The following is a 25,854-nucleotide window of genomic DNA, read 5'->3' on the forward strand; positions in this document are numbered from 1 at the left end:
GGGAGGTGCCAGAGGACTGGAGAACAGCTAATGTGGTCCCACTATTTAAGAAAGGTTGTCGAAATAAGCCAGGGAACTACAGACCAGTGAGTCTCACATCAGTGGTAGGGAAACTATTGGAGAAAATTCTGAAGGAGAGAATCTATCTCCACTTGGAGAGGCAAACTTTGATTAGGAATAGTCGCATGGCTTTGTCAGAGGGAGGTCATGCCTAACAAATTTGATTGAATTTTTTGAGCATGTGACCAGGTGTGTAGATGAGGGTAGTGCAGTTGATGTAGTTTACATGGATTTCAGCAAAGCCTTTGACAAGGTCCCACATGGGAGACTTATCAAGAAAGCAAATGCACATGGGATACAGTGTAACTTGATAAGGTGGATTCAAAATTGGCTTAGCTGTAGGAGACAGAGAGTGATGACAGACGCCTGTTTTCGTGACTGGAAGCCAGTGTCCAGTGGCGTACCACAGGGATCTGTGCTGGGTCCCCTATTGTTTGTCATTTATATAAATGACATAGATGACTATGTGGGGCGTAGTAACAGTAAGTTCGCGATGACACAAAGATTGGCCGAGTGGTCAACAGTGAGGTTGAGTGTCTTAGGTTACAGGAAGATATAGACGGGATGGTCAAATGGGCAGAAAAGTGGCAGATGGAATTTAACCCTGAAAAGTGTGAGGTGATACACTTTTTGGAAGGAGTAATGTAACACGGAAGTATTCAGTGAATGGCCTGACACTGGGAAGTTCTGAGGAACAAAGGGACCTTGGCGTGTTTGTCCATAGATCTCTGAAGGGAGAAGGGCAGGTTGATAGGGTGGTGAAAAAGGCATATGGGACACTTGCCTTTATCAATCGAGGCATAGATTCCAAAAGCAGGGAGGTCATGTTGGAGTTGTATAGAAGTTCAGTCAGGCTACAGCTGGAGTACTGTGTGCAAATCTGGTCGCCACATTATAGGAAGGATGTGATTGCATTGGAGGGGGTGCGGAGGCGATTCACCAGGATGTTGCCTGGGATGGAACATTTAAGCTATGAAGAGAGGTTGGATAGGCTTGGGTTGTTTTCACTGGAGCAGAGAAGACTGAGGGGTGACCTGATCGAGGTGTACAAGATTATGAGGGGCATGGACAGAGTGGATAGGGAGCAGCTGTTCCCCTTAGTTGAAGGGTCAGTTACGAGGGGACACAAGTTTAAGGTGAGGGGCAGGACGTTTAAGGGGGATTTGAGGAAGAACTTTTTTACCCAGAGGGTGGTGACGGTCTGGAATGCCCTGCCTGGGAGGGTGGTAGAGGTGGGTTGCTTCACATCCTTTAAAAAGTACCTGGATGAGCACTTGGCACATCATAACGTTCAAGGCTATGGGCCAAGTGCTGGCAAATGGGATTAGGTGGACAGATCAGGTGTTTTAATGCATCGGTGCAAACTCGATGGGCCGAAGGGCCTCTTCACTGTATTATTCTGTGAAATATTGGAAGTAGAGGGTCAAGGAGACAGAGCAGGGCAGTGGGTTTAATTTCCCTTTGCTTTCATGAAGTACTGGTATAGGGTCAATGGGCCAAAAGGTGACATTCTACTTTGTAAAATCCCACGGTTCTAACATTGCTGGGAATAATGACCTATCTGAGAAACATTCTCAGCTGGTTTACATTCTTCACAGGGGCTTTTCGAGCAACAACCCACTGTGGAGCGAAGTGTCTTCTCCCAACCAAAGGAAACGCTTTTACTCAGTTCACATGAGGAAAACTGTTCATAAATTTAAAAACTTTTCTTAAATCTCCTCTTAGTCTTCTCTGCTCCAAGGAAAATATTCCCAGTTACTCAAGTCTATCCTAGCAAAACTTGAGTCAGTGGAAATCAGGGGGAAAACACTTCACTGTTGTAATCATACCAAGCAAAAAAGAAGGTTGTGGTTATTGGAGGTCTATTATCTCAGTTGTGATAAGTATAGTCAGCCTATCTAATACCTTCTCTTTATCAATTTTTAGCCCTTCCAGTGCTTCAACTATCTCTTTTTTCACAATGACTTGGGCAGCACCTTCATTCTTGATGGAAATGACATTAAGACATAAATGCACAGCACTCTAGCTGTGACCTAACTGTCGTCTTGCATAAATTTATTATCTCTGCTGTTTTGTTCTGTGCTGTGTTTATAAAGCCTGTAATGCTATTTGACTTTTTTATGGTTCATTGATGTATGCTTCCAATTTCAAGGAATTTTGTGTTAGAGCCCCGAAGTCTCTGTTCACCCACACTCTTCAGCATCTTTCCATTTGAATGTATATTACCATTCTTTTTCTTTCCTCCCAAAATGCATTACCTCATACTGCTGCCTCCTGTCTGGTTTCTTGGTCTTTAACCATCCTCCTCACAAACCACTTATATTTTGTGTCATCAGCAGATTTTAAGATTGTACTCCCTAATCCAAAGTCCACATTGTCTGACCCCTGGAATACAATGCTTCAAGCCCATCTGCAATCCAAATACACCCATTTCCCAAATTATTTGTTTCCTATTCATTAGCCACCTTTTTACCCATGGTGCTACATTCCATCTTGTACCATTGGCCTGAATTATTGCTTATTATCTTCCTTTTATCCACCTGATCATTAACATAAAAACTCTTGCATTTATCAAACGTGACTTACCTTTAAGCAAGGGAATTCAGTTATGTGAAGAGACCAAAGAAACTTTTTTTCCTTCAAGCAGAGAAGGTTAAGAGAAGATTTGATAGGAATGTTCAAAATAATGAATGAAATAATAAATTTCCTTTACAAAGCGAGTCATGATGATAAAAACGGCAATGCAAGCAGATTCAATAGTAATTTACAAAAGGGAATTGAATAAATGTTTGAAAGGGAAAAATCTGCAGGGCTGTTGGGAACAAGCAGGGGAGTGGGATCAATAAGATAGCTCTTTCAAAGAGCCGACACAAACACGATGTGCTGAATGGTCCTTTTCTGTGCTGTCATTCTGTAATTCTTGAACAGATTTGAGCTGGCTGTGCTTGATTTCTAAATGCACACTAATTGGATCCCAAATTATGGATTAAGTGTTTGCTCACAACTGACATCAGATTAATTGATGTGGGTATTCGCTTTATTCTTCTGTCTCTTCTTGGACAGAGGTGTTAATTTAGTTTGTTCCCCCACACACCCCAAACCTCCAGCTCGATTCTTCTGATCTAAATAACCCAGGAGCAAAAAAGATTTTGGATGTTCCTCCCTGCATGTTGTTCCTATAATAAGTGTTGATTGTTCATTCGGTCAATTGACAATCAGGAGATGCACTTATATTCTTTCACTTGGGCATGTCTGTGGTTCTGTCCCATAGTATGGGAGCTGCAGGTCCTTTTGTGGTGTGCCTGAATTATTTGATCAATTGGTGAGCTGTTGGCAATACTCTGGGAGAAAATCACTTGCTTTCCTTTTATCTTCAGTTCATTAATAACCTGGTGAGTTCAGGAAACAGGAGATAATAAAGGAATTAATATATTCACAAAAATTAAAACAAAATCTGTGGGACTCTGCTAACTCTAAATCCCATTACTTATTACGACTTAATTACAGAGCTGAAAATTAGGGTCTTCTCTAGATAGCACCCTGGGGCCACTTGCCGCCTTAAGTAGTTTGAGCATCTTCTATAGAAGTCTTTTCATATTACCCTATATCTGCTTATATAATAGCGTGACCTGGAAGGGGAGGGGTAACAGTCGTACATCCTTATGATCTGAACTTTTTGCCCATTGACAGTGGAGCAGAAAAAAATTGATATGAATTGTTAGGCCACTTAATTTTATAACATGAACTTGCAAAGCAACAATTATGATCGGTTTCACTTATCTCGATCAATACCGCTTATCGTTGAGTAATAATAATAAACACTTTACACTTGCCCAAATCACTGAATAGCTGCTATATGGTCTTGGCAATGAACCCTGCTGAGCTCAAATTAATAAGTTGTGGCAATAATGGGTGCAAATGCACTTGAATGTCAAACTATCTTTCAATGTTTACAGCACGCTGGTTCAGTTAATCCATATCTTAATCTATATTTCTCAGCCCTACACTCCTGTGAATGTAACCCCCTGGGAGCTAAGTTTAGCTCCATAGTAGAATTTCTGACATGTATCACACCAAGGTCTCCTGTAGTAGCAGTGTGTACCATCGTCAAGATGCACTGCAGCAACTTGCCAGAACTTCTTTGGCCACACCTTCCAAACCCATGATCTCTACCACCTAGAAGGTCAAGGGCAGCATATGCATGGGAACACCACCACCTGCAAGTTCCCCTCCAAGTTACACACCATCCTAACTTGGAAATGTATCACTGTTCCTTCATTGTCGCTGGATCAAAATCCTGAAACTCCCTTCCTAACAGCATTTTGGTTGTTCCTACACCACATGGACTGCAGCAGTTTAAGGAGGTGGCTCGACACCACCTTCTCAAGGGCAATTAGGGATGGGCAATAAATGCTGGTCTTGCCAGTAATATCCACATCCCACAAAAGAATAAAAAAAGTCATAAATCGCAAAATGTGACGGTGACCAATTAATTACAGAAGTTCAGGGTTCGAAAATGAAATTGCATGACTAGTGATTTTTTTTTTAATGCACTTTTCTTTTGTTAAAATGTTTTCCACCAGCTTCCTATTCAGAATACGACCATCACCACCCTACCTGGCACCATCAGTCCTCAGGGAATCGTAGTACCTGCCTCAGCTCTGCAGCAGGGAAATGTCACAGTGACAACAGTAAACCCCACTCAAGTTGTAACAGGTATGTGAGCCATTATAGATAGATAACCCATGGAGCATGAGTTCAAATCCCACCATGGCATGCCTGCTTGTCCAACATCCAATAATGTGTTAGCAGACATTTCCTCCAGCCCAATATTGGGAAGGCCAAAGCCATTGTTTATCATCCCCACTGCAAACTCTGTTCACTAGCACTAACTCCGTCCCTCGTCCTGGCCACTGTCTGACGTTGATCCAGACTGTTCACAATCTTGGGGTCCTATCTCTGAGTGTCTGACCCCCATATCCACTCCATCACCAAGACTGCCCACTTCTACTCCTGTAACATCGCCCATCTGTGCCCCTGACTCAGCTCATCTGCTGCTGAAACCCTCATCCATACCTTTGTTACCTCTAGGCATGACTGTTCCAATGCTTTCCTGGCTGGCCTTTCATCTTCCACCCTCTGTAAATTGCAGCTCATTCCAAACCTCTGCTGTTTGTGTCCTAACTTGTACCAAGTCCCATTCACCTATCACCCCTGTGCTCGCTGACCTACATTGGCTCCTGGTCAGCAACTCCTCAATTTTAAAATTCCCATCCTTGTTTTCAAATTCCTCCATGGCCTTGCCCCTTCTCTACCTCTGTAATCTTCAGCCCACAATCCTCCAAGATATCTGCACTCCTCCAATTCCATCAATAGTGACTGTGCCTTCAGCCATCAAGACCCTAAGCTCAGGAATTCCTGCCTAAACCTTTCTATCTCCCTTTCCTCCTTTAAGATACTGCTGAAGACCTAACGCTTTGACCAAGCTGGTGGTCATCTGCCCTAATATCTCCTTATGTGGCTCAGTATCAAATTTTGGACATTAAATGCTGCCTTGTTAAAAAGTTTTCTCAATATCTTCAGAACAAGGGGAGCATTGTGTAGTGTGTGTACGGTTCGAAAGGAATAAGTTCAGCTCGTGCAACAAGGTCTGAATTTCGATTTCTCTGTTCAAATATGTTATAATCTGCAAAATCATATGCCAGTTAAATTGTAATGCAAGATTTTAAAAATCGCAAATGTTGAAAATCAGAAATAAAAATATAAGGTCCTGGGTTCATATTTCAGCTGGAGAGCCATGAGCAGAATGGGAGTCCTGTTGAGGAATATTTGTAAGTTGTAAGATCTGAGGTTTACTTTAATTTAATTGTAACACTTAGGTCAATTACAATTACAGACTAAGTTGGGAGAGCTAATCTCAAAGGGACTTTCAGTTCAGACTGGCGACAAACCACATGTATGTTTTCACAGGCTTCACAGAATTTATTTAAGTTTATCACAGTGAGTACAAAAATGTGATACTTAACAAAAGGCCGTGGTAAGCAGTCACACTGTGGAACACCGGTCCTCGACCTCTGGTTGACTGCGACGCTCGATTTTTGATCAAGCCTTTCGATGATGTGCACCGATGTCTCGAAGAGTCTCACTTTTATCCTTTTCAGGGTGCTAGTGCTTTGTCATACTAACATGATTAGATTTGGGTTACATCATTGTTCCCCCCCGCCATTAGTCTGATGTCATAATCTCTTCACATTTCAGTCCACAGATCCTCACAGGTTTTCCTTTTCTTCTTAGCAGTTCTTGAAAAAGATTCCAAAGGTCACAATTCTGCATGGTATTTCAAAGCATTTCCTAGCACAACAAAGTCTAAACATTTTACAAAATATGTAGCCATCTTTGCTTTTCCAAGGCATTGATACATATAGTTAGACCATTAATTCGCTTCTCAACTTGTTCCTTAAACTTCAACGCGTGTTATAAACCCCAGTACTATGTACTTGCTATTCCAGCATAAGATCATAAGATAAGACAGACCATGTTTAAATTTTTCAAATATTTAACTACTTTTGTCCTTATCACAGCTTGCTTAACCATATTATACAACAACCACATCTTGACATTTTTCAGACAAGATTAACAGTCATACTTTGCTTACTGAATCAACAATCATGTATCGCTTCTTGGCATTTCATTAACTTAGAAAAATTCACTTAAATCTACAGTATCTTCCTGATTAAGGGTTCCGTCCACACCTGAAAGCTTCTAGGCTTTCTTTTTTTTAAACATGTGGCTGGAGAGTTCTAGCATGTTTTATTATTTAAGTTACTTTAACTCCATACCACACATTATACCTTTAAAATTCTGGCAAAAATATGTCCGTTATTTAAACCCTCATCCAGATTGCTTTATCTACCGACAATAATATACAGTAAAATCGTGCATGTTTTAGTCACACTTCTTTTTCCAAATACTCCCTCAGAATACTGTGCTTGTACATATACTGACATGACATGGGAGTATATATGGTATGGTGTAGTATAGTACAGTAACGTGGTGGTTATGTCACTGGGCGAGTAATCCAGAAGCCAGAGATACAAGTTCATATCCCACCATAGCATCTGGGGAATTTAAATTCAATTAAGTGAATAAATCTAGAATAAAAAGCTGGTATCAGTAATGGTGACGATGAAATTATTGAGTAGTCGTAAAAACCTGTCTGGTTCGTTAATGTCCTTTAGAGAGGGAAATTTGCCATCCTTACCCAGTCTGGCCTGTATGTGACACTAGCCCCACAGCAATGTGGTTGAGTCATAACTACCCTCTGAAAAGGCCCAGCAAACCACTTATTGGTATTCGAGAAGGCTGCTCGCCATCACCTTCTCAGGGGCAGTTAGGGATGGGCAATAAAAGCTGGCCTAGCCAGCAAATGCCCACATCCCATGAATGAGTAAAAAGAACTGCACCACTAGTTCCTCACTCAATTATAGCCCAGTCCCGCCACAGATCCAGCCATTCCTGACTCTCCCTGCCTGACTATATACTGTTCCCGCTAGCCGATTGCACCTACTCATTCCCTATCTGACATTGATCACTTTCTACCAACAAAGTAATGTGGTTGACTCTTAAATGCCGTCTGAAATGGCCTCGCAGGGCACTTAGTTCAAGGGCAGTTAGGGATGGGCAATAAATGTTAGCGACGCCCACATCCCATGAATGAATAAAAAAAAAGTGCCCACCATAATCTTAAATCTCTGCTCAATTCCCAATCCACACTGCTCATTCCTCACCTGGCAATTTCACATTCCTACCAGACAAGCAACCACAATATTACCTCCATTTCAATATTCCTATCAATCCCACTCATTCCCTGTCCAGTTTTATTTTCCCCGTATTCCCACTCATCTGACCATCCTTTATCTTATGATCACTTTCCACCTCCTCCCCAACCAACACATTCACCTCAACAGCGCAAAATCATCCTGAGACTACCTCCAAAATACCAGTGACCCTGCTACCAACTCCTACCAGAGCACCACATAGCACAAAGTTTATACAATCTACACCAATAATACTAACACCAGCACAACATAAAAAACATACACAAACCTAAAATAATACAATTGATGGATTACACACATCAGACTTACACTTATCCATCAGCTGCAGTTCCCAGTACCTGTTAAAAGCAATGCCAGTATAATACTGTATTTGTGTAGACTAGAGTCCTGATTTTTAGATTTAGATTTAGATTTTAGATTTAGAGATACAGCACTGAAACAGGCCCTTCGGCCCACCGAGTCTGTGCCCACCCATTTATACTAATCCTACACTAATCCTATATTCCTACCACACCCTCACCTGTTCCTATATTCCCCTACCACCTACCTATACTAGGGGCAATTTATAATGGCCAATTTACCTATCAACCTGCAAGTCATTTGGCTGTGGGAGGAAACTGGAGCACCCGGAGGAAACCCACGCAGACACAGGGAGAACTTGCAAACTCCACACAGGCAGTACCCAGAATTGAACCCGGGTCACTGGAGCTGTGAGGCCGCGGTGCTAACCACTGACAGTGATCATTTTATATTTTTTGTATAAATACTGTATATTTTATAATAATTAATCACTCAGGACCTTCCTGGTCTCTGCATCTCAGCTGCTCACTGGATAAACTTGCAGCAAGTATTTCAACCTATAAAGCAGGAGTCTAGGTAATGGATAAATGACATTTTCTGAGCCTTCGGGCAATTGCTGTGTTTATTTTAAGCAATACAGATACTGATACAGTGTGGAACAACCTGTCTGGGCACAATTCCATGGGTTTCTGTTTAACTCGTGACCAAACAATCACTAACTTCGTGGCTTCAATCTTCATCTTTTTAAACAACCTTTCAAGTCCAATTAATACTGTGTGTGTCCGGCCCGATCCTTTTTCTCAACCTTTTCTTATGATCTGTGTACCAGCAGAACCCTGCCAAATTCCTGACTATTCCTGTATTCCCAACTGTTCCCATATTCTGAGCACAGACTGGGACCCATGAAGACTTCCTGCCTTTTGGTGTCTCAAATTTGACTAACTCGGTGTCATTGAGCACTGATGGTTGCTTCCACATTGAAGTGTTTATCTGTAGACGATTTCATTATTCCTCAGACATACTTTTAGTCTGTTCACACTGATTCTTGTATTGAACATCCTGGAGCTTTGGGTTCATCATGGACCGACTGCTAATGATTTTGTAAATTGAGGTCGTTAGACAACTGAAAGATATTTGTGGTTTACTAACTCTGTTCCCTTCATCCAATAGGTGGGGCAGTTTATCAACCTGTTACTGTGGTTACGCCTCAAGGACAGGTGGTGACACAAACACATGGCACAATACGGATCCAGAATGCACAGGTGGGTTTATAGTTTCATATCAGTGGAGCATAATGAGAGTGAGTTGGTCATCAGTAACAGTGTCATCAAACAACATATAGAAATTATGGAATGATAATTATGTAGCTTTGCAAAAAATCAAATTTTAGGATTGTTAACCGTGTAGAACTTTGGCTCAAGAACAGAAATAGTAAATCTGATGCACAAATCGTTAGAAAGATTTTACAGCACAAGCACAGTGCACAGGCCGGTTACTCGAATACCCAGACACACAGCCTCGGTGCACAAGCCGGTTACTCAAATACCCAGACACACAGCCTCGGTGCACAAGCCGGTTACTCGAATACCCAGACACACAGCCTCGGTGCACAAGCCGGTTACTCGAATACCCAGACACACAGCCTCGGTGCACAAGCCGGTTACTCAAATACCCAGACACACAGCCTCGGTGCACAGGCCGGTTACTCTAATGCCCAGACACACAGCCTCGGTGCACAGGCCGGTTACTCTAATGCCCAGACACACAGCCTCGGTGCACAGGCCGGTTACTCTAATGCCCAGACACACAGCCTCGGTGCACAGGCCGGTTACTCTAATGCCCAGACACACAGCCTCGGTGCACAGGCCGGTTACTCGAATACCCAGACACAGCCTCGGTGCACAGGCCTGTTACACTAATACCCAGACACACAGCCTCGGTGCACAAGCCGGTTACTCTAATGCCCAGACACACAGCCTCGGTGCACAGGCCTGTTACTCGAATACCCAGACACACAGCCTCGGTGCACAGGCCGGTTACTCGAATACTCAGACACACAGCCTCGGTGCACAGGCCGGTTACTCGAATACCCAGACACAGCCTCGGTGCACAGGCCTGTTACACTAATACCCAGACACACAGCCTCGGTGCACAAGCCGGTTACTGTAATGCCCAGACACACAGCCTCGGTGCACAGGCCTGTTACTCGAATACCCAGACACACAGCCTCGGTGCACAGGCCGGTTACTCGAATACTCAGACACACAGCCTCGGTGCACAGGCCGGTTACTCGAATACCCAGACACACAGCCTCGGTGCACAGGCCGGTTACTTTAATACCCAGACACACAGCCTCGGTGCACAGGCCGGTTACTCTAATACCCAGACACACAGCCTCGGTGCACAAGCCGGTTACTCTAATACCCAGACACACAGCCTCGGTGCACAGGCCAGTTACTCTAATACCCAGACACACAGCCTCGGTGCACAGGCCGGTTACTCTAATGCCCAGACACATAGCCTTGGTGCACAGGCCGGTTACTCTAATGCCCAGACACACAGCCTCGGTGCACAGGCCGGTTACTCTAATGCCCAGACACACAGCCTCGGTGCACAGGCCGGTTACTCTAATGCCCAGACACACAGCCTCGGTGCACAGGCCGGTTACTCTAATGCCCAGACACACAGCCTCGGTGCACAGGCCGGTTACTCTAATGCCCAGACACACAGCCTCGGTGCACAGGCTGGTTACTCGAATACCCAGACACACAGCCTCGGTGCACAGGCCGGGTACTCGAATACCCAGACACGCAGCCTCGGTGCACAGGCCGGTTACTCTAATACCCAGACACACAGCCTCGGTGCACAGGCCGGTTACTCTAATGCCCAGACACACAGCCTCGGTGCACAGGCCGGTTACTCTAATGCCCAGACACACAGCCTCGGTGCACAGGCTGACTAAGGTTTTGTTGGTAAGAGTATCAAGAGATATGGAATAACAGTGAGTAAATGGAGTTGAAGCGGAGGTCAGTCATGATCATAGTCCCGAGGACTGATGGCCTCCTGTTATTGTTATCCTATGATGATGACACACACTCCAGAATGCAGAGTTATATAGCAGGTGTTGCTATTCCAGATCACCTGTATGGGGAATCTCTGGTTGTGATGGTGCAGCGTGCTGTGACCTGATTCTCTGACCAGACAACAGCTTGTGCAGAGCACAGGCCAGACAATTGCCACTGAGCAAACTATTGTTTTTAATAGTAAACCTACAGAGGTTTCCTATTTAAGACAAAATGACTGAATTGATCTGTATCTGTGAGGAAAGTAGCAATAAACTCTCTGACATCACATTACTCCTGCATTTTTTTCAGATTTTTTTATGTTGTACCAGTGTGAGGAAGGCTATTCTTCCCATTCTATTTCACCCATCCAGAAATATCCTGAACTTCCCCATTGCAGCACTTGTTATTTAAGAGATTCCAGGCTTTTCACCTCCACTAATCTATTGGCCACATCATGCAATGAGGAAGGAGACAGGCTGCCTTCCAGTACCAGTACCATGCCGATTAACATTCCTATCATTGACTGGTATAGCAAAAGCAATACAGCTAGAATTTACTTTTGCTGTTGGCTTTCCTGAGGGACAATAGAAATGTAATTATAATCTGCTCTAGCCTGCTGGCTCAGTGCACTGCCTGGAGAAGTCTTTATTCATTTCCAGAGGCCCACTTGTCCCCATGTCCTCGACTTTAAATCCCTCCACAAATATCTGATATCCCACCAGACCATTTCATTCCTCTGAATGGCTTTTTGTGTATCCCTTTGTTCCACAAATGTGGCAGATTAGTTGCCCAGCCATAACTCTCTCCTCCGCTTCTTTAAAGCTTGTGTGACTAAGTTTTCAGTCACGACTTCGAATCTCTCCCTTCTTGACATGGTGAGTGGTATCCTTGCCCCTCCCTATGAAGCAGCTCAGGGTTTTTTTTATATATTTGTTTGTGGGATGTGGGTGTCGCTGGCCAGGCCAACATTTATTGCCCATCCCTAATTGCCCTTGAGAAGGTGGTGCTGAGCTGCCTTCTTGAACCGCTGCAGTCCATGTGGAGTAGGTACACCAACAGTGCTGTTAGGAAGGGAGTTCCAAGATTTTGACCCAGCAACAGTGAAGGAACAGTGATATAGTTCCAAGTCAAACAAACAAAGAACAGTACAGCACAGGAACAGGCCATTCGGCCCTCCAAGCCTGCGCCGATCTTGATGCCTGTCTAATCTAAAACCTTCTGCACTTCCGGGGTCCGTATCCCTCTATTCCCATCCTATTCATGTATTTGTCAAGATGCCTCTTAAACGTCGCTTTTGTACCTGCTTCCACCACCTCCCCCGGCAGCAAGTTCCAGGCACTCGCCACCCTCTGTGTAAAGAACTTGCCTCGCACATCCCCTCTAAACTTTGCCCCTCGCACCTTAAACCTATGTCCCCTAGTAACTGACTCTTCCACCCTGGGAAAAAGCTTCTGACTATCCACTCTGTCCATGCCACTCATAACTTTGTAAACCTCTATCATGTCGCCCCTCCACCTCCGTCGTTCCAGTGAAAAGAATCCGAGTCTATTCAACCTCTCCTCATAGCCAATGCCCTCCAGACCAGGCAACATCCTGGTAGACCTCTTCTGTACCCTCTCCAAAGCCTCCACGTCCTTCTGGTCGTGTGGCGACCAGAATTGCACGCAATAATCCAAGTGTGGCCTAACTAAGGTTCTGTACAGCTGCAGCATGACTTTCCAATTTCTATACTCTGTGCCCCGACCGATGAAGGCAAGCATGCCATATGCCTTCTTGACTACCTTATCCACATGTATTGCCACTTTCAGTGATCTGTGGACCTGTACGCCCAGATCTCTCTGCCTGTCAATACTCTTAAGGGTTCTGCCATTTACTGTATACTTCCCACCTGTATTAGATCTTCCAAAATGTATTACCTCACATTTGTCCGATTAAACTCCATCTGCCATTTCTCCGCCCAAGTCTCCAACCGATCTATATCCTGCTGTATCCTCTGACAATCCTCATCACTATCCGCAACTCCACCAACCTTTGTGTCGTCCGCAAACTTACTAATCAGACCAGCTACATTTTCCTGCAAATCATTTATAGTCAGGATGGTTTGTAGCTTGGAAGGGAACTTGCAGGTGGTGGTGTTTCCATGTGTCTGCTGCCCTTTTCCTTCTACGTGGTAGAGCTCGCGGGTTTGGAAGGTGCTGTTGAAGGAGCCTTGGTGAGTTGCTGCAGTGCATCTTGTAGATGGTACACAGTGCTGCCACTGTGCGTCAGTGATGGAGGGAGTGAATGTTGAAGGTGGTAAATGGAGTGCCAGTTAGCCTGGATGCTTTGTCCTGGATGGTGTCGAGTTTCTTGAGTGGTGTTGGAGCTGCACTCATCCAGGCAAGTGGAGAGTATTCCATCACATTCCAACACAGACTTGTGCCTTATAGATGATGGACAGGCATTGGAGAGACGGGAAGTGAGTTACTTGCCACAGAATTCCCAGCCTCTGACCTGCTCTTGAACCACAGTATTTATGTGGCTGGTCTCTTTCAGTTTCTGGACAGTGATGACCCTCAGGATGTTGGGGGATTCAACGATCTTAATGCTATTGAACATCAAGGGCAGATGCATAGATTCTCTCTCATATATTCCGTGCCCTTGCTACCCTCAGTGCTTCTTCCAGTTGTAGTTCATCATGGGGAAGCACTGATTCATCAGCGGTAGGTGGTAATCAGTCAGAGGTTTCCTTGCCCATGTCTTTTTCCAAATAGCAGGCAGTGACTAGTGGGGTACCGCAGGGATCGGTGCTAGGACCCCAGCTATTCACAATATATATTAATGATTTAGATGAGGGAACTAAATGTAATGTCTCCAAATTTGCAGATGACACAAAACTGGGTAGGAGGGTGAGTTGTGAGGAGGACGCAGAGAGCCTTCAGGGTGATTTGGACAAGTTGGGTGAGTGGGCAAATGCATGGCAGATGCAGTATAATGTGGATAAATGTGAGGTTATCCACTTTGGTAGCAAAAACAGGAAGGCAGATTATTATCTGAAGGGCTGTAAACTGAGAGAGGAGAATATGCAGTGAGACCTGGGTGTTCTTGTACACCAGTCGCTGAAGGTAAGTATGCAGGTGCAACAGGTGGTAAAAAAGGCAAATGGTATTTTGGCCTTCATAGCGAGAGGATTCGAGTACAGGAACAGGGATGCCTTGCTGCAATTATACAGGGCCTTGGTGAGGCCACACCTGGAATATTGTGTGCAGTTTTGGTCTCCTTATCTGAGGAAGGATGTTCTTGCTATAGAGGGAGTGCAGCGAAGGTTTACCAGACTGATTCCTGGGATGGTGGGACTGACGTATGAGGAGAGGTTGAGTCGGTTAGGATTATATTCGCTGGAGTTCAGAAGAGTGAGGGGTGATCTCATAGAAACCTATAAAATTCTAACAGGACTTGACAGAGTAGATGCAGGAAGGATGTTCCCAATGGTGGGGGAGGCCAAAACCAGGAGTCATAGTCTAAGGATACTGGGTAAACCATTCAGGACTGAGATGAGGAGAAATTTCTTCACCTAGAGAGTGGTGAATTCGCTACCACAGAAAGCAGTTGAGGCCAAAACATTGTATGTTTTCAAGAAGGAGTTAGATATAGCTCTTGGGGGCGAAAAGGATCAAAGGATATGGGGGGAAAGCGGGAACAGGTTACTGAGTTGGATGATCAGCCATGATCATAATGAATGGCGGAGCAGGCTCGAAGGGCCGAGTGGCCTTATCCTGGCCCTGTTTTCTATGTTTGACCTGATATCATGAGACTTCATGGGGTCCGGAGTCCATGTTGAGGATTCCCGACTGTATACCACTGTGCTGCCACCTCTGGTGCGTCTGTCCTGTCCATGGGACAGGATATACCCAGGGATGGTGATTGCAGTGTCTGGGACATTGTCTGCAAGGTTTGATTCCGTTTGTATGACTATGTCAGGCCGCTGCTCGACTTGTCTGTGGGACAGCTCTCCCAACTTTGGCACAAGCTCCCAAATGTTAGTAAGGAGGACGCTGCAAGGTTGACAGGGCTGGGTTTGTCGTTTTCATTTCCAGTGCCTCAGTCAAGGCCGGGAGATCCATCCAGTTTCATTTCTTAGAATTTGTAATTTGATACAACTGAGTAGCTTGCTAGGTCATTTCAGAGGGCAGTTTAGAGTCAACCACATTGCTGTGGGTCAGGAGTCATGTGTAGGCCATTTCAGATAAGGTTGGCAGATTTCCTTCCCTAAAGGACATTAGTGAACCAGATGGGTTCTTTGTAACAATCGACAATGGTTGTGTGATCACCATTAGACTAGCTTTTAATTCCAGATGCCTTGGTGGGATTCGAACCCATGTCCCCAGAGCATTAGCCTTGGTCTCTGGATTACTGGTCCAGTGACATTGCCACTATGCCACCGCCTCCCCTTCTCTTTACATTAATGGACCCTGTTGGTGGAACTGTTCTATAGTGTAACTTGGTGGCCAGCAACAGCAGGTAGTACCACTGGCAGGTGCACTGGCTCTAGCATGCTGTTCTGCCTTGGCTGCTTTTGTCTGCATGACATTTCCTCGCTATTGTTCACTTCTGGCTGCATTGGCTTTGCTATTCGAGTCCAATACACTGAGAATGAAGGGTAGCACCGGGCCCTACTCAGATGTTCTGAAAGTGGGTCGTGCAGCAGGAGATGTTGAGGTATTTTGCCCATTCTGAGTCCCTTGTCCTTTGATTGTGACATTGAGTTTCCACCGGAAGATGGTGGAGGAAGGAGTCCTTTCATTTGTCAGTTCCCCACTAATACTCTGAACAAGCAGGCTTGGCTGTGGTTGAGCTGGAGAGTCAATGGGAGATAAATATATTTTGTAAAATACTCTACTCTCCTCCAATTGCTTCCTTGGTGACTAACTGCATTCCATTGTGGTTTCTGGGCTGTGCAATACCTGAGGTCCTCAGTCCCAGGTTGCATGGCTTGTTCTCAGTTAGCTGATCTCCAGTGGTCAGCAATAGTTTAATGCTATTTGCCCAAGAACCTTTGGGTTGGGGAAAGAATCAGCCATGATATGTGTGGATGGGCTTGGACTGGCTGTAAGGTCACTGACTACACCCCTGTAAGAAGAATGGTCTCTGGAGTGAGGATTGTAATGGCTATGGAACTGTACTAGCACAGTGCACCGGGGGAAGGGATGGAATAACAGGCTAGGATGGATTTTCTTTCTCCCTCCTGAGGGTGTTTTTGGAATTTTGTCTTAATTGGAAATCTATGGGTATGGTAGCATAGTGGTAATATCAGTGGACTAGTAATCCAAAGGCCTGGACTAATGATCCAGGGCTTCAAATCCCACCATGACAGCTGAGGAAATTACATTCATGTAATTAAATAAATCTTGAATAAAAAGCTAGCATCAGTAGTACTGGCTGTGAAATTATTGGATTGTCATAAAAACCCACCTGGTTCACGAATGTCCTTTAGGGAAGAAAATATGCTATTCTTACCCAGCCTGACCAATATGTAACTCTAGACCCACAGCAATGTGGTTGACTCTTAATTGCTCTCTGAAATGGCCTAGCAAGCCATTTAGTTGTATTCAAGTTCACCATCACCTTCTCGAGGGCAACTAGGGCTGGACTGCAGTGACACCCACATCCTGTGAATGAATAAAACAATCTAAGACAGCAGACTCTGCGAGGATAATAAAAGCAAAATACTGCGGATGCTGGAAATCTGAAACAAAAACAAGAAATGCTGGAATCACTCAGCAGGTCTGGCAGCATCTGTGGAAAGAGAAGCAGAGTTAACGTTAACTCTGCTTCTCTTTCCACAGATGCTGCCAGACCTGCTGAGTGATTCCAGCATTTCTTGTTTTTGTTTCAGACTCTGCGAGGAGCCAGTCCAACTCTATGATATCCATATCTGGGCTAATGGTGTGTGTTAGTGAGTCTGGTGAGTTAGCCCATGAGCAGCTTTGGACACAATTCGATCACAATAGCCATGTAGCAATATAACACTCTCCTCCCTTCCACTAAAGTTCATTCAAACCAGTAGGTTGTTTTAAAATGCACATTTAACTATTAGTTCATGCTTGCCCTTGCAACAGAACCGTATGACTGAGTGCTCCTCCAAATCTCTAACTTATAGATAGGTGTGTTTGTTTATATGTTGATGGAACTTTGACACAAAATGTTTGTTTTTAATCAGCTTCAGCTGCAATTAAATCAAGATGTGAATGTCTTGCATCAAGACAGTGAGAACTCTCCAAAAAATAAACGTGGCGTCTTGCCAAAGCAAGCTACTAATATCATGAGGTCCTGGCTGTTCCAGCATATTGCGGTGAGTATCACATGTCATGCTGTTTAGCTGTAGGTGACAGCTGCAAGAAAGCTCCTGTTTTAAATTTGTTATGCTTGTTTGGACAGAATTTATTTTTTATTTTCTGTGTTCAATTGATTTTTTTGTTGGCTGGTGTCACATTTTATATCATCGAGCTGCTCATATGATAAATATTTTCAGTTGCATGTCTAATTGCGGACAATGTCATATGCTCGCCTGAACAAATATTCCATTGCTTGATCGTGAAGTTCAGCTTGGTTCCAGAAGCACGGCCTGACCAGCCAGATTTAGTCTTAGGTGCTTAAAACTAATGAAAACGACACAATACACACTGTTCTAATTCTGTGTTCACACCCAAAAGTGTTGCCAACTTGGGTTGGACCATATTCAGGAGATTTCAACACTTGACCTCCTGCTTCCAGGTGCTATGTCAGTCCTCAGAGCAATCAATCAGTAAAGCTGGCGGGAATACCCATAATCCCATGCACGCCAGAAATGGCTCTATCAATCACATGGTTTACGCACCATGCTGCATTGCAGTCCAGAAGGACTGAAACGACAGGAGAAAATATCCCTGAGACTTTACTCCCAGGCATCTTGCAGGAGTACCATAGAAACACAGAAAATAGGAACAGGAGTAGGCTATTCGGCCCTTCGAGCCTGCTCCGCCATTCATTATGATCATGGCTGATCCTCCAACTCAGTAACCTGTTCCTGCTTTCATAGAAACATAGAAGGTATCTAAGAGATTAATTTTTAGGTCCACGACAGCAGGATACTCTACAAGGCTTGGTAACCTGAGTCTGTGGTACAATTGATTGCGAGTCTGCGTTCCACATCCTCGCTAACTACGTGTGATGAATGAACACTTGGGTGGGCAATGGAAGGAACTGAAGTGAATGTGGACACTGCAAGACTTCAGGCTTAAGATTTGCATCCAAAATTCTTAATGACCAAAAGTTTGCTGGAATATATTCCTAGTAGCACAGCTTGGTGGTAACACAGCTGTTCAGTTCTCAGCTAATCAGCTGTATGAAGCCCTGGTTAGACCACACCTTGAGTACTGTGAGCAGTTCTGGGAACCACACCTTTGGAAGGATACATTGGTCTTGGCAGGGAGTACAGCATAGATTTACCAGAATGATACCTGGACTCCAAGGGTTAAATTACAAGGAGAGATTAGACTTGTATTTCCAGGAATTTAGAAGGTTAATGGGTGATTTGAATGAAGTTTTCAAGATATTACAAGGAACAGATAGGGTAGAGAAAGAGAGAAACTATTTCCACTAGTTGGGAAGCTTGGGGTTAGATTTTTGTTAACCAAAGGTATTGAGGGATATGGACCGAGGCGGGTTTATGGAGTTAGGTTGCAGCCATGATCTCATTGAATGGTGGAACAGGTTCGAGGGGCTAAATGATCTATTCCTGTTCCTGTGTAATCTGGTATTCTGCACCACAGACTGGAGGGGGCAGGTGAGACAGGAAGTAGGGAAGGAGGGTAGAGAGGGGGGAGAGAGAGTGAGGGGAAAGGGGACTGGAAACCATTACTGATGCCCTCCAATTGTTGCTTGTATTAAATCTCTGCTGAAGCAGTAATGATACATCAAGTGGTAACTCCATTCAGTCATCTGGGACCTCACTTGACTGTGGCCTTCTGACCAACTTGACTAGCACCTCCAAAATTCTTGGAGCAGACTGACTTCCCACTAAAGAAATGACTCATGGCATGGAGCAGGGGCACAGTGGAAATAAACTTGGTACAGAATTCAGGCAAAAATAATAGTTTCCTTCCTAAAGTGATACTTTTACAAACATCTCAGATAGTGTACCTTTAATTTTTGCAACTGTCTCCTTTCTCAGTGGACTGTTCTGGCCTGGGGTTTTGGATGTTTTACAATGTTAAAGTTGCTATATAATTGTAAGGTGGTGTTGTAGTTGTGTACCAATTTTCTTGCCTTGTATGTTCCATTTATTGAATCATACAGAGGAACATGTTACATGAAAAGTGGAAGTATGAGTTTAAGGTGCTGACTCAAGATTGTAATATTTGTATGTGCTGGTTTTAATGAGACATTCTAGATGCTCGAATTGAAATTTGGCTGCTGTTTTACAGTGGAAGTTTGCAGTTGTTACTGAAACACATTTATTGTGTCTGAATCCTGCAGCTCAGATACCTGTAACTGATCAGCTCTTTCCTGTCCCCAGCATCCTTACCCTACAGAAGATGAGAAACGGCAAATAGCAGGTCAAACTAACCTCACGCTCCTCCAGGTCAATAACTGGTGAGTGACCATACCGAAACTTTGCTGAGCTCCATCGTGTAGAGTATCTGTCTTTAACTAAACCTGCACACCTCCTAATTCTTCATTACGAACCATTACATCCTGTTAATCAATCTGGGCTTGTAACTGATGTCACACCCAGGAACTACAGAGCCAGTCAAGATTCGGCCTCAGGAGGTGGGGAGCAGGTGCTGGGAAGTGGTGGAACTAATTCCAGCAGACAGGAGGTGGCACATGGAAAAGGGGAAGCCAGTGGTTGAGGGCAGGTTACTGGTGCAGGAAAGCAGTGCTGGGAAGTGAGACGGTAGACCCAGGAGGCAGGGTGGGGTGCCGGGAGGCAGTGCTGTGAGGCAGGGAACCAGGAGGTTAACGGCCATTGAAGAATCACATGAGGACTTTTTTTCCACTGGAACAAAGAAGGTTAAGGGGGGATCTACGAGCATTATTCATAATTTTGAGTTATTTGATAAAGTAAATTGGAATGGACCATTTCCAGTGGTTAAGTTACTAACTAGTTACACTGAACACCAAAAGAGTATGGGAGCAATTAGGAGAAAATATTTTGTGCTGAGGGATTTTGGGAAATTAATCTTTTGAACCCTTAAAGATTGTAATCGCCTTTAAATATTAGAGGGATGGAGGTGGAGGCTGTGTCTGGGGCAGGGGGCTGCAGCTGGGGGAGGGGGCTCCGGCTGGGGGAGGGGTCTGCGTCTGGAGGAGGGTAGAGTGCAAGGGAGTGAATTGGAAATGGAGAGATTTAAAGAAAAGGATGGAAAAAATTTTTTTATTCCTTCATGGGATGTGGGTGTCACTGGCTCTGCCAGCATTTATTGCCCATCCCTAATTGCCCTTGAGAAGGTGGTGGTGAGCTGCTGTGAGCTGGTGAGTGATGTTAAATGTATTGTGAGGCTGGGTGTCAGTGTCAGTCAGTGAGGGCAGGTATGATTAGTGATGGGACTTGGTGAGAGAGTGAGAAATGGACAGCAATGAGCTGAAGTTTATGAGTGTAGAAAAGGGGAGGCTGGCACAGAGAGCATGGTAATAATTGGGATGACTGGTACCGATGAGCATTTCAGTGATCCAGACGTAACATTGTTCGTGAAGGGAATGAAGCCAAGATCTGGATGGTCCTGATGGCAAGCATGTTCTCCAGGTTTGACACTGGCGTACATATATTTGGCCACAGGTTCATCAATGCTCGACGGCGAATTTTACAGCCCATGCTCGATGCCAGTAATCCAGACACTCCACCCAAGGCCAAGAAGATCAAGACACAAAGTCGCCCAGTGCAGCGATTCTGGCCAGATTCCATTGCTGCAGGAGTGGCTCAGCAACACACAACCAGTATTACAGTGTCAGACGGTAAGTTGTTTACACTTAATAGAGCTACAACAACAACTTGTGTTTATATAGTGCTTTTAATGTAACAAAACTTCACAAGAGTGTTACAAAGAAAATTTTGACACTGAGCCACACAAGGTAAATAGCCAAAAGCTTACCAAAGAGGTAGGTTTTAAAGAACATCTTAAAGGATGAAAGTGAGGTAGAGAGGCGGAGAGGTTTAGGGAGAGTATTCCAGAGGGTAGGGCCTTGGTGGCTGAAGGCACAGCCACCAATGGTGGAGCAATAAAATCAAGGATGCTCAAGAGGACATAATAGCGGAGAGATTGTTCCCACTGGTCAGGGAATCTAGAACACGGGGACACAGTCTCAGGATAAGGGGCCGATCATTCAGGACTGAGATGAGGAGAAATTACTTCACTCAAAGGGTTGTGAATCTTTGGAATTCTCTACCCCAGAGGGTTTGTGGATGCTCCATCATTGAATACATTTAAGTCTGGGATAGGTACATTTTTGGTCTTGCAGGGAATCAAGTGATATGGGGAGTGGGCAGGAAAGTGAAATTGAAGCCCAAGATCAGCCATGATTGTATTGAATGGGGGAGCAGACTCGATGGGCCATATGGTCTACTTCTGCTCCTATTTCTAGTGTTCTTGTATTAGATGAGTGCAGATATGAACATACGATCATACGAATTAGGAGCAGGAGTAGGCCACTCGGCCCTTCGAGCCTGCTCCGCCATTCAATAAGTTCATGACTGAACTGATTACTCCACCTACCCCCGATAACCTTCCACCCCCTTGCTTATCAAGAATCTATCTACCTTTGCCTTAAAGATATTCAAAGACTCTGCTTCCACTGCCTTTTGAGGAAGAGAGTTCCAAAGACTCACAACCCTCTGAGAAAAAATTTCTCCTCATCTCTATCTTAAATGGGCGACCCCTTATTTTTAAATAGTAACCCCTAGTTCTAGATTCTCCCACAAGGGGAAACATCCTTTCCACATCCACCCTGTCAAGACCCCTCAGGATCTTATATGTTTCAATCAAGTCACCTCTTACTCTTCTAAATTCCAGCGAATACAAGCCTAGCCTGTCCAATCTTTCCTCGGAGGACAGCCTACCCATTCCAGGTATTAGTCTAGTAAACCTTCTCTGTACTGCCTCCAACGCATTTACATGCTTCCTTAAATAAGGAGACCAATACTGTACACAGTACTCCAGATGTGGTCTCACCAATGCCCTGTTTAGCTGAAGCATAACCTCCCTACATTTGTGTTCAATTCCCCTCGTGATAAACAATAACATTCTATTAGCTTTCCTAATTATGTGCTGAACCTGATATTAACCTTTTGCGAATCATTCACTAGGACACCCAGATCCCTCTGCATCTCAGAGCTCTGCAATCTCTCACCATTTAGATAATATGCTTTTTAATTCTTCCTGCCAAAGTGGACAATTTCACACTTTCCCACATTATACTCCATTTGCCTGGTCTTTGCCCACTCACTTAACCTATCTATATCCCTTTGTAGCCCCCTTATGTCCTCTTCACAAGTTACTTTCCTACTCAGTTCCATTCCCCTGCCTTCTCCCTGTAATCCTGCACATTCTTCCTTTTCATATAACAGTCTAATTCCCTTTTGAATGCTTCAATTGAACCTGCCTCCACCACATTCTCAGGTAGCGTATTCCAGACCTTAACCACTCGCTGCGTGAAAAGGTTTTTCCTCGCGTCACTTTTGCTTCTCTTACCAAATACTTTAAATCTGTGCCCTCTCGTTCTCGATCCTTTCACAATTAGGAACAGTTTCTCTCTATCTACTCTGTCCAGGCCCCTCATGATTTTGAATAACTCTATCAAATCACCTCTCAGCCTTCTCTTCTCCAAGGAAAACAGTCCAAACTTCTCCGATCAATCTTCATAACTGAAGTTCCTCATCCCTGGAACCATTCTTGTGAATCTTTTCTGTACTCTCGCTAATGACTTCATATATTACCTAAAGTGCAGTGCTGAGAACGGGACACAATACTCCAGCTGAGGCCAAACTAGTGTCTTATACAAGTTCAACATAATATCCTTGCTCTTGTACTCTATGCCCCTATTAATAAAGCCCAGGATACTACATTCTTTATTAACCTCTCTCTCAACCTCTCCTGCCACCTTCAATGACTTATGCACATATACACCCAGGTACCTTTGTTCTTGCACCCCCTTTAGAATTGTGCCCTTTATTTTATATTGTCTCTCCATGTTCTTCCTACCAAAAGGAATCACTTCACATTTCTCTGCATTGAACTTCATCTGCCACTTGTCTGCCCATTCTACCAACTTGTCTATGCTCTTTGATGTTTTATGCTGTCCTCCTCACAGTTCACAATGCTTCCAAGTTTCGTATCATCTGCAAACTTTGAAATTGTGCCCTTTACACCAAGGTCTAGGTCATTAATAAAAATCAGGAAAAACAGGGGTCCCAACACTGATCCCTGGGGAACTATATGGGATTAGTGTAGGATTAGTATAAATGGGTGGTTGATGTTCGGCACAGACTCGGTGGGCCGAAGGGCCTGTTTCAGTGCTGTATCTCTAATCTAAGCTAATCTAATCTAAACCTTCCTCCAGCCCAAAAAACATCCACTGCTCGGTTTCCTGTCACTCAGCCAATTTCTTATCCATGTTGCTACCGTCCCTTTTATTCCATGAGCTATAACCTTGCTCACAAGTCTGTTGTGTGACACTGTATGAAACACCTTTTGAAAGTCCATGTACACCACATCAACAGCATTGCTCTCATCTACCCTCTTTATTACCTCTTCAAACAATTCCAGCAAGTTAGTTAATCATCATAGTCAAGTCTAAAGGTAACGAAGGCACGAATGAGGGTTTCAGCAGCAGATGAGCTGAGATAGAGGCGAAGTCAGACGATGTTACGGAGGTGGAAATAGGCGACTTTAGTGATGGCATGGGTATGTGGTTGAAAGTTCATCTCTGTCGAATCTGACACTAAAATTCCAAACGGTCTGGTTCAGTCTCAGGTGGTTCTCAAGGAGAGGGATGGAGTTAGTAGTGGAGACTAAAAACAATATCTTTGGTCTTCCCAATATTTAATTGGAGGTAATTTCTGCTCAGCCAGGACTGGATGTCGGCCAAGCAGTCTAATAATTTAGCAACAGTGGAGGGGTTGAGCAAGCTGGGGGTGAGGTAGACTTGGGTGTCTTCATACATGTGAAAACTGACGCCATGCGTTCTGATGATGTCACTGAGAGGCAGCATGTAGATGAGAAATAGGAGGGGGTCCAAGGATCGATCCTTGAGGGACATCACAGGTAATGGTCTGGGAGCAGGAAGAGAAACCATTGCAAGTGATACTTTGGCTATGGTTAGATATATAAGAATGGTACCAGGTGAGAGCAGTCCCACTCAGCTGGACGACAGTGGAGAGACATTGCAGGAGGATGGTTGGTCAATCTTGTCAAAGACTGCACACGGATCGAGAAGGATGTCATGTGTGACTTTGATAAGAGCTGTTTTGATTCTGTGGCAGGGCAGAAACCTGATTGGAGGCATTCAAATATGGTGTTCTGGAAAAGATGAGCACAGATCTGGGAGGTGACAATATGTTCAAGGACTTTGGAGAGGAAAGTTGGGGTGGTGGGTTTCAAGGACGGTGGGGTCAAGTGTTGGTTTTTTTCTTGTGGAAAGGGGTGGTGAAGGCAGATTTGAAGGAGAGAGGAACAACACCTGAAGAGAGAGAGAACCATTAACAATATTGGCTAAAATGGGGACTGGCAGGGGAGGTTGGGTGGTCAGCAGTTTAGTGAGAATAGGGTTGAGGGAGCAGGAGGTGGGTCTCATGGACAAGATGAGCTCAGAGAGGGAATGAAGGGAGAAAGGAGAGAAACTAGAGAAAGATGTGAGTTCAGGACTCGGGCAGGGAAAACTTGAGAGGAAGTTCGGCCCAGTGAGCTCAGGGAAGGGAGGGAAGTGGAGGCCGCAGATTGGATGATCGCAGTCTCAGTGACAAAGAAGTCCATGAGCTCCTTGCACTTATTGTTGGAGGTGAGGGTGGAGGGGATAGGGGAGAGGGGTTTAAGAAGATGGTTTGCAGTAAAGAAGACTGGAGTTAGCTTTACATTCCAGGATGATCCTGGAATAGTGAGCAGTTTTAGCAGATGAGAGCAGGACATGATGGTGCTTTCTGTGATCCAGCCAGATCTGACACTGAATGTCTAAATGAGTTGTCCACCATATCCATTCAAATACCAGGGAACAGCCAAGATGAGAGAGAGTAATAGTTTTATTGAGGACTCGGGCATCAAAGGTAGAGGTGAGGATGTGGTTGGTTGATCAGATCAGTAGCTTCAGAAATGTTGTGAACGGAGGGCCAAAAGCTGGACAGTTACAGTTTTGAAAGTGCAGTAGGTGAATTGGGGGTAGTATTTTTGAAGGACGAATACAGAATGAGGTAGTGTTGGGGTGTGGAAGGGGGCTGTGGATGGAGAGAGATGTCAGGAAGTGATCGGAGGTGACCTTATCTGTGTTTTATACGATGGGAGTAGCGAGGCCGCATGAGATGGCAAGCTCAAGGTGGTGGCTGTGAATATGGTTTGGGGAGTTTACATGGAGGGAGGGATTAA

General features: G+C 44.5%; 1 protein-coding gene across 7 annotated transcripts in view; it reads left to right on the forward strand.

Moving 5' to 3' along the window:
* pknox1.1 (pbx/knotted 1 homeobox 1.1) overlaps positions 1 to 25,854 on the forward strand; it is a 197,835-nt gene that overhangs the window by 134,037 nt on the left and 37,944 nt on the right. For all 7 annotated transcript variants that reach the window (XR_010975897.1, XR_010975898.1, XR_010975899.1 and 4 more), the window contains 5 exons: positions 4,644 to 4,776; positions 9,369 to 9,460; positions 17,463 to 17,594; positions 19,800 to 19,876; positions 21,063 to 21,238. Coding sequence is in view for 4 of the 7 variants with exons in the window: in XM_068041312.1 (XP_067897413.1) it covers positions 4,644 to 4,776; positions 9,369 to 9,460; positions 17,463 to 17,594; positions 19,800 to 19,876; positions 21,063 to 21,238 (610 nt within the window). In the remaining 3 variants the exon portion in view is untranslated. The remainder of the gene's footprint in view (positions 1 to 4,643; positions 4,777 to 9,368; positions 9,461 to 17,462; positions 17,595 to 19,799; positions 19,877 to 21,062; positions 21,239 to 25,854) is intronic.

Source organism: Heterodontus francisci, chromosome 10, assembly GCF_036365525.1.
Source record: "Heterodontus francisci isolate sHetFra1 chromosome 10, sHetFra1.hap1, whole genome shotgun sequence".
Classification (NCBI taxonomy): Eukaryota; Metazoa; Chordata; class Chondrichthyes; order Heterodontiformes; family Heterodontidae; genus Heterodontus; species Heterodontus francisci.